The following is a 14,028-nucleotide window of genomic DNA, read 5'->3' on the forward strand; positions in this document are numbered from 1 at the left end:
ACATTACCGTTCTGACTGAGGGACGAGGTAGTGGAAAAGGAAGCAGTAGCTGCTGATGTGCTGCTACCCTTTGTTTGTCTAGGTATGCTTTTGCAGGGACTGTTTAGAATGGACCCTAGAAAGGGATGAACCTGACTGAGTTAGAGAGGGGACTTGGTAGCATTCATGGTAAATACCAAGCTGTGGAGCAGATGAATAGCGGATAGGGCCTGACACTGTTGCCTGCATTCTTGATCAGCCAAGTGTTTAGGTAGGGAAACAAGTGAATAAGTGAGCCCCTAGGTGAGCAGCTACCACTGCCTGACATTTTGTGAACACCCCTGGGGCTGTGATGACTCAGAAGGGCAACACCCTGAATTGTGCCTTTGGACTATAGAGGTAGTTGCACAATATACTGACTCCCAGAAAGCAACAACTCCACCTCAGTTCACTTGGCAGTATAAACTTCAGTGGGTGGTAAAATCTGCAGTCTGGCATCAAGCAACCATCAAATCCACACCTGGGTCTGGCACCATAATTTGCACAGTAAGAGAGGTACAAAGAGGGTCACCTCCTAGGATGGGCCTTTAAGGCCAGGTCCTCACCTTTACAAGATTTAAAGTGAGCCAAAGAAGCCACACAAAGGCCAAGCACAAAACCTGGTCAATGAGCAGTTTACCAAATGGCTTAATTATGGGCTTGGGTTTGTCCTCGGGCTCTCAAAAGTGAGTTCTCCTTTTTTCAGGACATATGACAGGAAAACAGCAAAAATTTGGAGACCCTGACCTTTACCTTTTATTTTCCCTTTTTTTTTTTTTTTTTAAGACCCTCCTGGTGCCAAAAGAAAATCCTGATGAGAGTCCTGGCACTGTAAGTGCTGAGATCATGGTCGCTACCTACACATGGGAGACAGCTCAGCTCTTCGGAGATATACCCGTCTAAATCCTCAATTACAACCTCACCCCATCAACCTATCACCCCAACCAGGGTGCAAGCACTTCCAAGTTAACCAGAGGCAATGCCACCACCCAGGCACCACATACAGCAATCATCATGATCAGTGTTTCACTATACTACGGGGGATTAGTAAAGCTCTTTCGCTCACTGTGAGAGAAATAAATAAAGATAAATAAAACAGAACACCTTTAAAGCAGCTGGACCACTGATCATGGCTCAGAGCATGTTGTAGGGTTGTGGCACATTGATGTAGGAACCAAAAAGGCTGAAGGGATCACACCCTGCCACACCATTTAAGTACACAGTTCAGCCTTGTCCAATCAGCATTGTGTGGTGCTTGGGTGACACTTTGTAAGCAAACAAATGATGCCACCAAGAAACCGAAATATTTCAATGAATGAAAGCCAAGGGGAATTATATTTACTAGAACCTACATCACAATCATCACAGGACATTATGAAGATAATAAATTAGTAAAGAAGTATGGCAATGCATCTCTAACAAACCTTTATTTTTAACATAGAATGGGTGGTCTAATCTGCACTGGACTGTGAGAAAGTTATCTTCTGCTGTTCCTGGATCAAACGTTAGCTTCAACATTGATTCACCAAATGAAAGACTTTCTTCATATGATGTCAGCTTAAGACCATCACAGCCATAACCCTGAAAATGAACATAATAAAGAAAAAATTAGCTATATTGTTACTCCCACAAGCCAGTGCAAATTTCATTAGAGTTTCTTATAAACAGAACTTATACTTCCAATCAAACTGACCTGATACCAAGGTCACAATTGACCAAAAGACATAAGCTACAACTTTGATATCTTCAATACGATTCATATGCTTAAATCATTCCTAGTTGTCAGACTGGGAGTGACTGGTAATTCTGTATTTAGGAGTAAACATTATTAACACGCCTGCATTTTAGGACCACGTTCCTGTCATTGAAAGTAACCCAACTTCAAACAATTAGGTCAATGTGCTCAGCATTCCATTCATACTACAACCATGGCAGCTCAGATTTCTTTAGTGCAGGTGTCTAAGGATACCCAGTAGATGTGAGCATCAATAAAGAGGGAGGATGGAGGGCTGCATGTGAATCCAAGAAAGACATTGATGATGGAGACCTGGAGTAACTTATTTCTTCTGAAGCCCTGGATCATGCACAGTGACATGCTTGAATCAGAATAGTAAGTAGTATACATTTCCAACAGGAAAGATTCAGCAAACTACTGGCTCATTGTCCATATCAATATTAAAGAAAATCCCTATACCTCTGTCCTCCTGAAAGAACTGGGGCATTGGGCGGAAGCGAATGAGAATTCTGTTTTGCCCAACGGGCTTCAGGGCAAATTCCTCAACAACGGACAATATAGTGGAACTATGTTATTTAATTCACTAGACCACTTGCCAGAAGCAGCTCCCCCTCCACATGTTTTGTTGACTAGCTGCTGAGTTTGACGCCATGGATAGGGAAAACCTGTGGAGGAAACTGCAATCTGTTTCAGCCAATATCACTATATACTTCAACCTGGGTGGGGGGTCAAGTTATTACAGATTCATGTCACAAGGAAAATCCCCAAAGACAATGGCTTAAAACAAGGGTGCCTAATAGTGGAATTATTATTCACTCTGTACACAGATGTGTGTTCAGCACTGAAACAGGACAACGTAATTCCGCCAACATTCAGGGACACTAAAGTTACGATATTATCATTTGCAGATATCATCGTCGTCCTGGATCCCTCTAGGGATCCAGAAAACACTCAATGCCCTTCATAAACACAATCTAGCCAATAAAATGATGATAAATGGCTCCAAAACAAAAGTGGGAATCTTTGGTAGAATTCTCAAAAAATAAACCATATCATCCCATTAAAAATAAAAAGCACTGAATCAAATAATTAGTTGGGAGTCTGATTGTCCTGAAACAGAAGTAGATAGACACCTGGGCATCTCAAAGCAAAGGTGGAATAAATAATCACTAGAGCCTGTCAACTCAATAACTCATTAGAAAGCCCTTCCACAAACCCAACATGATGCGTAATATGGGGGAACACTCCTCCCCACAATCAAATATGGACATGAAATCTACCCGGGGCAATTTGCCAAAGCCATAGAAAATCTCCAGCTTAAAGTGTATAGAACTGTCTTTAGGCTACCACCATACACATAAGGGCACATAAGGTTACATGGAATGTGGCTTGAAGGGCTGAATGTGGGAGAATATGGCAACCTTTTTAAAGCACTATAACTGGATCATAAAGGTGCTACCTAAGTCCCTGAAAGCAGTTCTACAGCATGTCTTTAAATCAGAGAAGAGAAGGGCCCCTGGACACACTACCTCAAAAAATCACGACACTCCAAATAGATCAGTCATAGCTGGACAAGCAGTAACATTCCCACGCAGCATTTAAAGCAATTCTGAAAAAATAGACAAGCTCACTCTCAAAAACAAGCAATATGGCAAATTTGAAAAGCTCACCGGTACTACAAGCAGTGGCAAAATCTTTCGCCATTAAGGAGCAACATTGCCTGCAGCTATACCTTCACTGCTCAATTTGGAAAGCCGGTCTCAAATAAATAAGGCCACAAGGCTGATGGGGCTACAGATCAAAGAACTAAACCCCACATGGCCCTCTCTCTCTAAGATCCTCTACTGCAGACTTTAAGATTATAAGCATGAATCTTTTAACCATCTGCTATGCTGCTGCCAGGCGCTACTACACACTTGGCATACCATGTTAGAAAATGCTTTTTCTATTATTTGGGATCAGAAACTGCAACAAGGCAAGGAATCTTTTGTTTACTATAATGGAGCCAAATGAATTGGTCGAATTTGCAAGTACATCAGCCTCACACATCTAACAAGCTTGAATAGACCTTGCCTGGAAAGGACAAACCCAATCTCAGCAAGTAATTGCCAGAAAGTGACCAAACCTTATTAAACATGTGAAATCCCCATTTACTACACCCAAAGAGCAGTCCATTCTACCCTGCATATGAATTTCTTGCTAGCTATTCCATCAGCATTCAACGTCCAGCTACTAGCACTGTGACAGATGCACTTTATAACAAATAAGCATCTCAGCTACAACTAAACACTATACAATTTTGTATGTACATGCATGAGTGCTGTTACAATTTTTGGTTCATTTATGGTCTTAATTTATTTTAAACACGCGCTCATTTCCGTTTAATGAATTTGTTTTACATGCTCTACACATCATAAATATTTTAACATTGTAAATATTTTAATTAATCCTACAATAAACTCGACTGACACAAATGTAAGTTTTACATTGCCTACACTTCTTATAAAAAGTGGCAGATAATAAAAGTGATTTTTTGAGTAGTCCCAAATAATATAATGTCATTTCAGGCTAAGGGACAATCTACATGATACACTGACTCAGCGACTGTAACTGAAGTGACCCACAACTAGACAATCTTCTACAAGAATGCTGACACAACTTCACCACAACCGCAGTCCAAACATGGTTGCAATCCCAGTTTCCTGTTGAAGTCCCACCTGCTTTTTCCTCTGCATGCAGAAACTATGCAGGAAGGTGTGTTGAGAGGACAACTGACCAATGAGAAGAAACATAATTTGAATTTTCTATTGTGGTGGATGAGAATTTCGTGGATCAATGTTCTTAGTCAGAGTAATAAACAAGTCCATGAAGAAAATGTTATGTTTCAGTATTGTAGATTGGTCACTGCTATCTAGCTGCACATTCCTCCTTGCAGTTACATTAGCCTGAGCAATTAGTTCTGTCATGTTTGAAGCCTGTGAATTCCAGAGTTGTGGTTAAATCTATGGATCAATACTATGCTCAAAAGTGTGCAATACCTAGGATAAGGAAGTCCTATTCTAAAACTACAGGCTTTGTAGATGGTTCTTTATTGCCTTTCAGCACCATTGCTAACAAACTCACTGAATCCTGTAGAAAAATAAAGTCACAAAGAATCAGTTTTGATATCACTGATACACCTCAATTTAAGTGGTTTTGGGTATTGCTTGAATAACATATAACAATCCCATTACGGACTAGAAAAAGAGAACAACGTCCTTCCAAACAACCATAGCTCCAGCTATACCCGCTAATGTCTCGCTCATACCAATGTATTACGAGGATTAAGATGTTTTAAGTCCTTTCCATGAAGCCTTGCCATTCCACCAGAAATAGGATTGTTTTATATAACTGGTCTCTGATGGTGTAATTTCAAATAGGGAAATGTATTTTGCATCTCCAAAGGAAGGTCTCAAAGAATACAATGATGCTATCTCATGCAAGAGGTCCATGTGACGTCTATGCCATTAGCCAGAGTGCCTTTGTTCTCCATGCAGAAAAACCTAGGTGACTTATACCTTTGCATACACTATGGTGAACTGAAAAACATCTGATAAAAAAAAATAAACTATATCTTCTGCTTCCAATACTGAATCTCACAGATCAAGTGAAAGTGAAATGCCTTTGTCTCTTAATGTTAGGATTAGGGCTGGAGAAAAATTGAAGACAACATTGAACACCAAATAAGGACTCTGAGTACAGAGTAATGCCTTTAATGAAATTCTGTTGGAGCCCTGCAGAGGCTTAATCACAACATTTTAGTTGGCATCTTCCTGGCAGCCCACCTGGATGACATGCTTCTATACTCTCACATATTAAACACACGTATGGGATTCTCCAAAGGTTACATGAACGCCATCTGCATGCTAGAGTACTGTGTGCACATTAACTCACAAGTGATATTTGAAGGTCTAAATACTTTATTTTCTTATTCTTGGGTTAGTTTCTTGAAATGTAAAACATTTGTGCACGGTCGTGTAGGTTATCTCTTCAATGTTTACCTTGGTAAGTCACCCGTCCTGACCCTGTTTTCCCAACCCAAGTGTCTTTTTTTGTTTATTATTGAGATCCATGTAGGCAAAAAAAAAAGCACAAAACCATTACACACATATACCAGCCCTTAAATAGATGCACAGATCACATTTCATAGCAATATAAATTCATAGGAAGAATACACCTTAAAAGGGCACATTTCACTGACACAGGAAACAAGTTAAATCAAAGCCATACCAAGAAAGACAATCAGCCTCTTAGTCCAACCCAAGGATTTCTAATATGAAATGTCCCCACATTTCATCAAATTGGCTCCTCTCAAGACCGTAAAATGTAATATATCTATTTAATCCCGCATCATTCTAGTAAACTCAAGCAGTTCATACTTCTCCCATCATTCTAGTTAATTCAAGCCCTTCATACTTCTCCCATTTATTAATTGCTATTTGACAGAGATCGGGACCCTTCTTAGAAGCAAGCCATCTTCTCCATTCTCCTGCCTGTTTACAATCAAGGGCTTCAACTAACTCCATTAACATTTTTTAGCTGCCGTAGACCTGGCAGATCTCCAAACCAAATATACTGGCCAGCATTCTATAAGAACAGAGGAGGAAAAAGTTACCTTGAACTAATTCTTGGATTTCCGAAAGGTTCTTCCACCTTTCTTCAATCATAAAATCCACTAGGTTGTGTAATCTGAATTTAACAATGTGATTGAACAATAAGAACTTGGGTCTTCACTAACCTTTCCTTCTTTTTTTATGTATTTATTTATTTTTAAAGAAAACGGACCACGTTTCTCATATTAAGCTCTGCCGGTAAAGAGCCATCGTCCAACATGGAATTAGCAACCAATAATAAATAATCCACCTGAACCTCCAGGAACCATTTATAAACTTCAGCCGGAAAACCATCCGTACCATAGACCTTACTGTTTGGGAGACTTTTAACCAACTCAACAAGGTCTTCTTTTGAAAAGGGGTGGGCTATATTTTCTACATCTTCCTCAGTAAGAGTAGGAATATTCAGCCCTGCCAGATAATTGCCTATGGCTTCTTTACCAATCACTTCAATCTGCCAATAGTGCTTGAGCAAACTTTTGCCCAGTTTTCCCTGTTATTTACACCTGCCCCTAGAAACTGGGTACTTCAAAGCATGAATCAAATTACTTGCAGCTTGTTCGTGTGCCTGCCAAGCTAGGAACCTTCCAGTGAAATTATTCTCCTCAAACCTTTTGCATGAAAACCTGATTGGATGCAGAGCATTTAGGATAATTAAAGTCGCTTAATGCCTGTTTAGCCTTTTCCAACTCTTTTCTGTTTTCCTGTGGACAAGAGAGTTAAAAAATTATCATGCATATCCTGACTGTTCTTTTCTAGAATCTGCTTCTGTTCTCTTGCATTTCTAATATTTCCCACATCCTTCGCTGTCACCAGCCCTCCTACACAATGTGTCCCATACCACGCTTGGTGGGGCTGACCCATGGTTCCTGATCAAACATTTCTTTATTTATTCTTTGCATGTCCAAACCCATCCCTCCTCTTGTAAATACTGTTTATTAAAAACCCATCTCCTAACTCATGGAGAACCTTTCTCCACAAGAATCTCTAGCTCAAGGGCTGCATGATCTGAAAAGCCATTAGGAAGGATCAGTATGCCCTTAAAAATCAGGGCTTTAGAGAAAAAAGGAAAAAAATCAATACCTGAAAAATTAAGCAATCTTCCCGACAAGCATTTGAATTCTATTTTTGTTTGGAAGGCCTTCCGCCAAGGACCAATGATTGCAAAAGTTTTTTGATAACTCTACAAAACGTTTGCAACTTTAGGTTTAACTATATTTTACAGATGACTATTCTAGGGCTCCGCAAAAAGTAAAATTCCCCACTAATAATAATCTCCCCTGGGACTTGCAATAGTGATTGGAATAGGCCTTCGTAAGGCCCAGCATTACCTTCCACTGAGGCATAGAAGCTCACAAATGTAAACAACCTAGAAGACACCAAGCAATTCATACAACACCAGCAACTATATATCTAGATATAGATATATCTAGATCTACATATATATGGAAAATGTCACTTACCCAGTGTACATCTGTTCATGGCATGTTCCGCTGCAGATTCACATGCTATGCATACGTCTGGCATCTAGTGTTGGGGTCGGAGTGTTACAAGTTGTTATTCTTCGAAGAAGTGTTTGAGTCACGGGATCGAGTGACTCCTCCTCTTCGGCTCCTTTGCGCATGGGCATCGACTCCATGTTAGATTGTTTTCCCGAAAAGGGTAAGGTAGGAGTGATAGAGTATAAAGAAAAGAGATGTCCATGCAAATGGTGTATATATATATATATATATACATATACATACATATATACACACACATACACACACACACACATATACACAAGTAAATGTTGAACTTAAACGGCTACAGGCTTCCGGGGAGGTGGGAGGGTGCATGTGAATCTGCAGCGGAACATGCCATGAACAGATGTACACTGTGTAAGTGACATTTTCTGTTGAATGGCATGTGTAGCTGCAGATACACATGCTATGTATAGACTAGAAAGCAGTTATTCCTCCCATAAAAACGGTGATTAACCTGTAGGAGTTGAAGTTGTTTGAAATAATGTTCTTAGTACAGCTTGACTTACTGTGGCTTGCTGCGCTGCTAAAACATCTACACAATAATGTTTAGTAAATGTATGTGGTGTTGACCTAGTAGCTAATTTACATATTTCAGCCATTGGTATATTTCCTAAGGCCATTGTAGCACCTTTTTTCCTTGTGGAATGTACTTTAGGTGCAACTAAGAGTTGTCTTTTAGCTTTAAGGTAACATGTTTGGATGCATTTTACTATCCATCTTGCTAAACCTTGTTTTGAAATGGGGTTACCAGTATGAGGTTTTTGAAAAGCTACAAATAGCTGTTTAGTTTTCCTGAATGGTTTTGTTCTATCTATGTAGTACATTAGAGCTCTTTTAATGTCTAATGTATGTAGAGCTCTTTCTGCCACAGAATCTGGCTGTGGGAAGAAGACTGGTAGTTCCAGTGTTTGGCTGATATGAAAAAGGTGATACTACTTTAGGAAGAAATTTAGGGTTAGTTCGTAGTACGACTTTATGTTTATGTACTTGTATGAACGGTTCTTCAATAGTGAAAGCTTGAATTTCACTAACTATTCGCAATGATGTAATTGCGACTAGAAAGGCAACCTTCCATGTTAAGAATTGTAATTGACATGTGTGCATAGGTTCAAACGGTGGACCCATAAGTCGCGTAAGCACTATGTTTAGATTCCACGAAGGAACTGGAGGTGTTCTGGGTGGGATGATGCGTTTTAAACATTCCATGAAGGCTTTGATAACAGGAACTCTAAATAAAGAGCTGTGCTGTATATTTTGCAAATATGCAGAAATTGCAGTGAGATGTATTTTTCTGGAAGAGAATGCTAAATTTGATTTTTGTAAATGAAGTAAATAGCATACAATATCTTGTATTGATGCTGAAAGAGGGGCAATTTGTTTAGATTAACAGTAATATACAAATATTTTCCATTTGTTGGCATAGAACTGTCTGGTAGTGGGTTTTCTTGCTTGCTTAATTACTTCCATACATTCAGTTGGTAGTTGTAAATACCCAAATTCTATGACCTCAGGAGCCAAATCACTAGACTGAGTGTGTTGGGATTTGGGTGCTTGTTCTGCCCTTTGTTTTGTGTCAACAGATCTGGTCTGTTTGGGAGTTTGGAGTGTGGTACTACTGACCGGTCTAGTAGTGTTGTGTACCATGGCTGACGTGCCCACATTGGCGCTATGAGTATCAGATTGAGCGTGTTTTGATGTAGTTTGTTGACTAGAAATGGAATGAGTGGGAGAGGGGGAAAAGCATAAGCAAATATCCCTGACCAATTGATCCATAGAGCATTGCCCTTGGATAGGGGATGTGGATATCTGGATGCAAAGTTTTGGCATTTTGCTCGTGGCGAACGGATCTATGTCTGGTGTTCCCCATTGATGAAAGTATTTTTGAAGTACTTGAGGGTGAATCTCCCACTCGTGTGTCTGTTGATGATTTCTACTGAGAACATCTGCTAATTGGTTGTGTATCCCTGGAATGTATTGTGCTACCAGGTGAATTCGGTTGTGTATTGCCCATATCCAAATTTTTTGAGTTAGGAGGGAGAGCTGGGAAGAATGTGTCCCTCCTTGTTTGTTCAGATAATAAATGGTGGTCATGTTGTCTATTTTGATCAAGACATTTTTATGAATAAGAAGGCTGAAAAGCTTTGAGTGCTAGGAAGACAGCTAACAGCTCTAATGGATTTATATGTAGCTGTTTGTGTTGGGCATCCCATTGTCCTTAAATGTTGTGATTGTTGAGGTGAGCTCCCCAGCCAATCATTGATGCATCTGTTGTAAGTATGGTCTGATGCACAGGGTCTTGAAATGGTCGCCCTTTGTTTAGATTTGTGGAATTCTATGTCAGGACCGGAAGGCTCCGATTATGCTTTCTCTTTCTTTACTGACTTAAACAGCAGTCAATCAAATACAAGTAACAGAAAAAACTACAACACCCAGGATGCCTAACATCCTGTCACATGGTCCAATCACCGTCCATGTCCTCTGCTATGAGTCCTTTGACCTATGAAGTCACTTCCTCTTTCTTTGCTGCTTCGCAGCAGATAAGTACACGTTTATTTTCTCTCCTCTATTCTCAATGTATTACAAGTGTTTTAGATTGTGTAACTTGCATAAATAAGCGTTGCGATTCAGCGCGCTTTCATGGTATTTGTTTAAGCGCCCTCGCGCTTAGTATTTTTGGCGTTTTGCCAATTTATGAGGCCCGACTTTTTGTGGAGCGGGAGCTGAGCTGCCCTCAGTCAGTCTCTTTTCTATTTTTAGCGTGCACATGCGCGCGCACGCATTATCGAGCCGATCTCTTTCCAGATTTGGAAATCGATCGGCTCGTGTGTGCTACGTGTTCGTCTGTGCCTATTCCCTCAACTAAAACTTGCTCCCTGACGCCCACCAGATAAAAAAAGCTGACTGGGTTGTAAAATAAGGAACAGGCTTCTGCCTAGAGTGCATTTCAGGTTGCTCTCTCCACACTTTAATTTAAGGGCTCCTTTTCCTGGCCTGAACTTGGGGTTTTTGCGCTCCCCCGGTTGGACTCTTGATTTAAAATATTTTTCCTCCACAATACTGTTGCTGCTCTTGAACCATGGCTCAATGGGATGAACAAGAAGCCGAGTACTGCACAGAGGAGTTGGGCAATCAACGAAGTTGATCTGGTGAAAGCCCTTGATACCAGGGTCCAACAATCAGTTAATGATGCACTAGTGAGAGCTCTGGGCCCTTTTTCTGGGCAAATATTTGACCTCGCACGATCACAGGGTTGGTCTCAGGGACAACAAGAACCCAAAAAAGTAAAAGATAAAGCCAAAAATCTGGAACCAGGAGCAGAGGTCAGTGCTATTCATGCTGACGCTTTCGAGAAACTGCGGAAAAAACACAGTGGCGAACACAATTACAGTTCGAAAAAAGGAATACCCATTTCTTCCTCTTCCTCTGATAAGACTTCCTCCTCTGACGATTCAGATGTTTCTGATGTTCCTGTACAGAGTAAGAAAAGTAAGAAAACGCGCCCTCCACCCTGTTCCAGGTTCTGGACTTTGATCCTACAGAAATTATTCATCCCAGGTCCTCCAATTGGGTTCCCCCTCCCGAAGTAGCGCAATATGTTCAAGCCAATTTGTGAAAAAGTTTTGATAAAGAAGTTAGGTCACGCCTGAAGACGGAGTGCCCCAGACCTGACCTGGAGGGCAAGGTTTCTGAGACTCCAGAGATAGACCCTACCATGGTCACCTTCATGAAAAAATTCGCTAAAGATCCCAAAAAAGGCTTAGACCGCTCATGGCGTAGCTGCCAAGACAAACTATTGGATCTTTCAGGACCCTTGACTAAGATCCTGGAATTGGCGTATGTAGCCAAAGAATCTGGTTCTCCAGTGGACACCGATGTCCTTATCGGGTGGGCACAAAGAGCTGTGTGCCTATTAGGAAATTCTAACTGCCATTTCAGCAGAACGAAGGAAATCTGTGCTTATGCACATTGATCCCAAATTATCGGATCTTGCGTCCTCAGAAGCGGGACCTTTGGCCGAAGGACTGCTCTTTGGATCATCATTCATCAAAGACCTAACCAAGTTCTGCTCCACCTTTTCTTCTCTTGACAAAGCACAAATGTCACTCAAGAAGGTTTTCAAACGAGGCCTTTTTGGCAGGGCCGGTCGTTACGGGGGACGTATGTCCGGCCGCAGCTCCTTTAACAGTCCCCAAAACTACTACCCAAGAGGCAGAGGTGGTTGGTACGGAGATCAAGACTCCACCTTCTACCCCACGCGACCCAGAGGGGGTTGACCCCGCTTCCGCAGGGGTCATCGCAGGGGGGCAACAAGGAGCCATCCAAGACTCAAGTTTCACAGGTGAGCATTATTCATTTTTCTCAGGTCAGACTTGGGGGCAGAATTGCATCTTGCTTAACAAATTGGAAACGGATATTCAGAGATCCATGGGTTCTCCAAACGGTAGAGGGATTTTGACTGGAGTTTGTCAGTACCCCCAAACAACTCTCTCCCCCGTTACTAATGTGTTTTTCCCAAGCAAATCAAGATTTTATAGACAAAGTAGTACAAGCTCTCTTAGACAAAGGAGCCGTACAATCTGCTTCACCTCATCCTTTCGGTTTCCTCAGCCCTATTTTTGTAGTAGGCAAAAAGGGAGGAGGTCACCGCTTAGTCTTGAACCTAAAGGATTTCAACCAGTGGATCCTATACAGACATTTCAAGATGGAGGGTATCCACATGCTAAGGGACATCCTATTAGAAGGGGATTGGATGGTGCATCTGGATCTAAAAGATGCCTATTTGTCGATTACAATTTTTCCTCCCCACAGGAGATTTCTACAATTTCAGTGGAAGGGTCAATGCCTGGAGTTCCTGGCACTCCCATTCGGTCTATCGTCAGCCCCTTGGTGCTTCACGAAGTTACTGAGACCAGTGATGGAATGCCTCAGAACCAAGGGAGTAAGATTGATTATATATCTGGATGATATTCTGCTGATGGCTCAGTCCCCTCAAGTCCTAATCTCGCACTTGGATTGGACCATCAGTCTCCTACAGGATTTAGGTTTCCTGATCAATGTACAGAAGTCATTGTTGATACCCTCACAGATAATAGAGCTTCTGGGATTCCAGATAAATTCCACTTTATGTCAACTTCTCCTTCCCTCTCAGAAGATACGCAACATCAAGAGGGAATTGAGATCGGTTTTAACCTGCCAGACCGTATCATTGAGGACTATAGCCAGAATAGTGGGCTTATTAGCTTCATCTATTCAGGCGATATTCCCTGCACCCCTACATTATTGAGCACTTCAAAGGCTCAAGATCAGACATTTACAACAGGGTCTGAGTTACTCAGAACAAATCCCATTGACTACCGAAGTAAGATCAGAAATACGATGGTGGCTTCATCAGATGGAAGCTTGAACGGCAGGGCGATTTTCAGTTCTTGCCCAGAGGTAGTGATAGAATCCGATGCCAGCAGATGGGGTCGGGGAGCTCGTTGCAACTCCCTAGTGACGGGGGCAGATGGTCAGATTGGGAACAATCCCTTCACATCAATTGTCTGGAACTTCTAGCGGGTTCATTTGCCATAAAGAGCCTCTCCCCGCAGAAAACAGATTGTTGCATACTATTACGGATGGACAATATATCAGCAGTGAGGAATGTCAACAAATTGGGAGGCACGAAGTCCAGAATCTTGGCAGAGATTGCCAAGGACTTCTGGCATTATTGCCTAACTCAGCGTTTAGTAGTCATAGCGGAATACCTACCTGGGGACCAGAATATCATAGCAGACTGGAACTCCAGATACCTATCAGACTCCAGCGATTGGAAGTTAGATCCTCTGATTTTTGCTCAGATAGTCAAGGAATGGGGCAATTGCGAAGTGGACCTGTTTGCATCACGACTCAATTGCCAAATTCAAAATTTTTACAGTTGGCGTCCAGACCCTTATGCATTAAAGACAGATGCCTTTCTTCAGGACTGGCCCCAGTTTCGAGGTTATGCGTTTCCTCCTTTTCTGATGATTGCCAGAGTTCTTTCTCAAGTGCGGAGACAGAAAACAAAGATTGTTCTGGTGACTCAGTTTTGGAGAGCACAGCCTTGGTTCCCCAG

The 14,028-nt window shown here is 41.5% G+C and overlaps 1 protein-coding gene across 2 annotated transcripts in view; it reads right to left on the reverse strand.

Annotated features, from left to right (window-relative positions):
• Positions 1 to 14,028, reverse strand: part of HBP1 (HMG-box transcription factor 1) — a 329,971-nt gene that overhangs the window by 150,068 nt on the left and 165,875 nt on the right. For both annotated transcript variants that reach the window (XM_069229842.1, XM_069229841.1), the window contains one exon: positions 1,443 to 1,599. In XM_069229842.1, the coding sequence (XP_069085943.1) occupies positions 1,443 to 1,599 (157 nt within the window). The remainder of the gene's footprint in view (positions 1 to 1,442; positions 1,600 to 14,028) is intronic.

The sequence above is a fragment of the Pleurodeles waltl genome, chromosome 4_1, assembly GCF_031143425.1.
Source record: "Pleurodeles waltl isolate 20211129_DDA chromosome 4_1, aPleWal1.hap1.20221129, whole genome shotgun sequence".
Lineage (NCBI taxonomy): Eukaryota > Metazoa > Chordata > Amphibia > Caudata > Salamandridae > Pleurodeles > Pleurodeles waltl.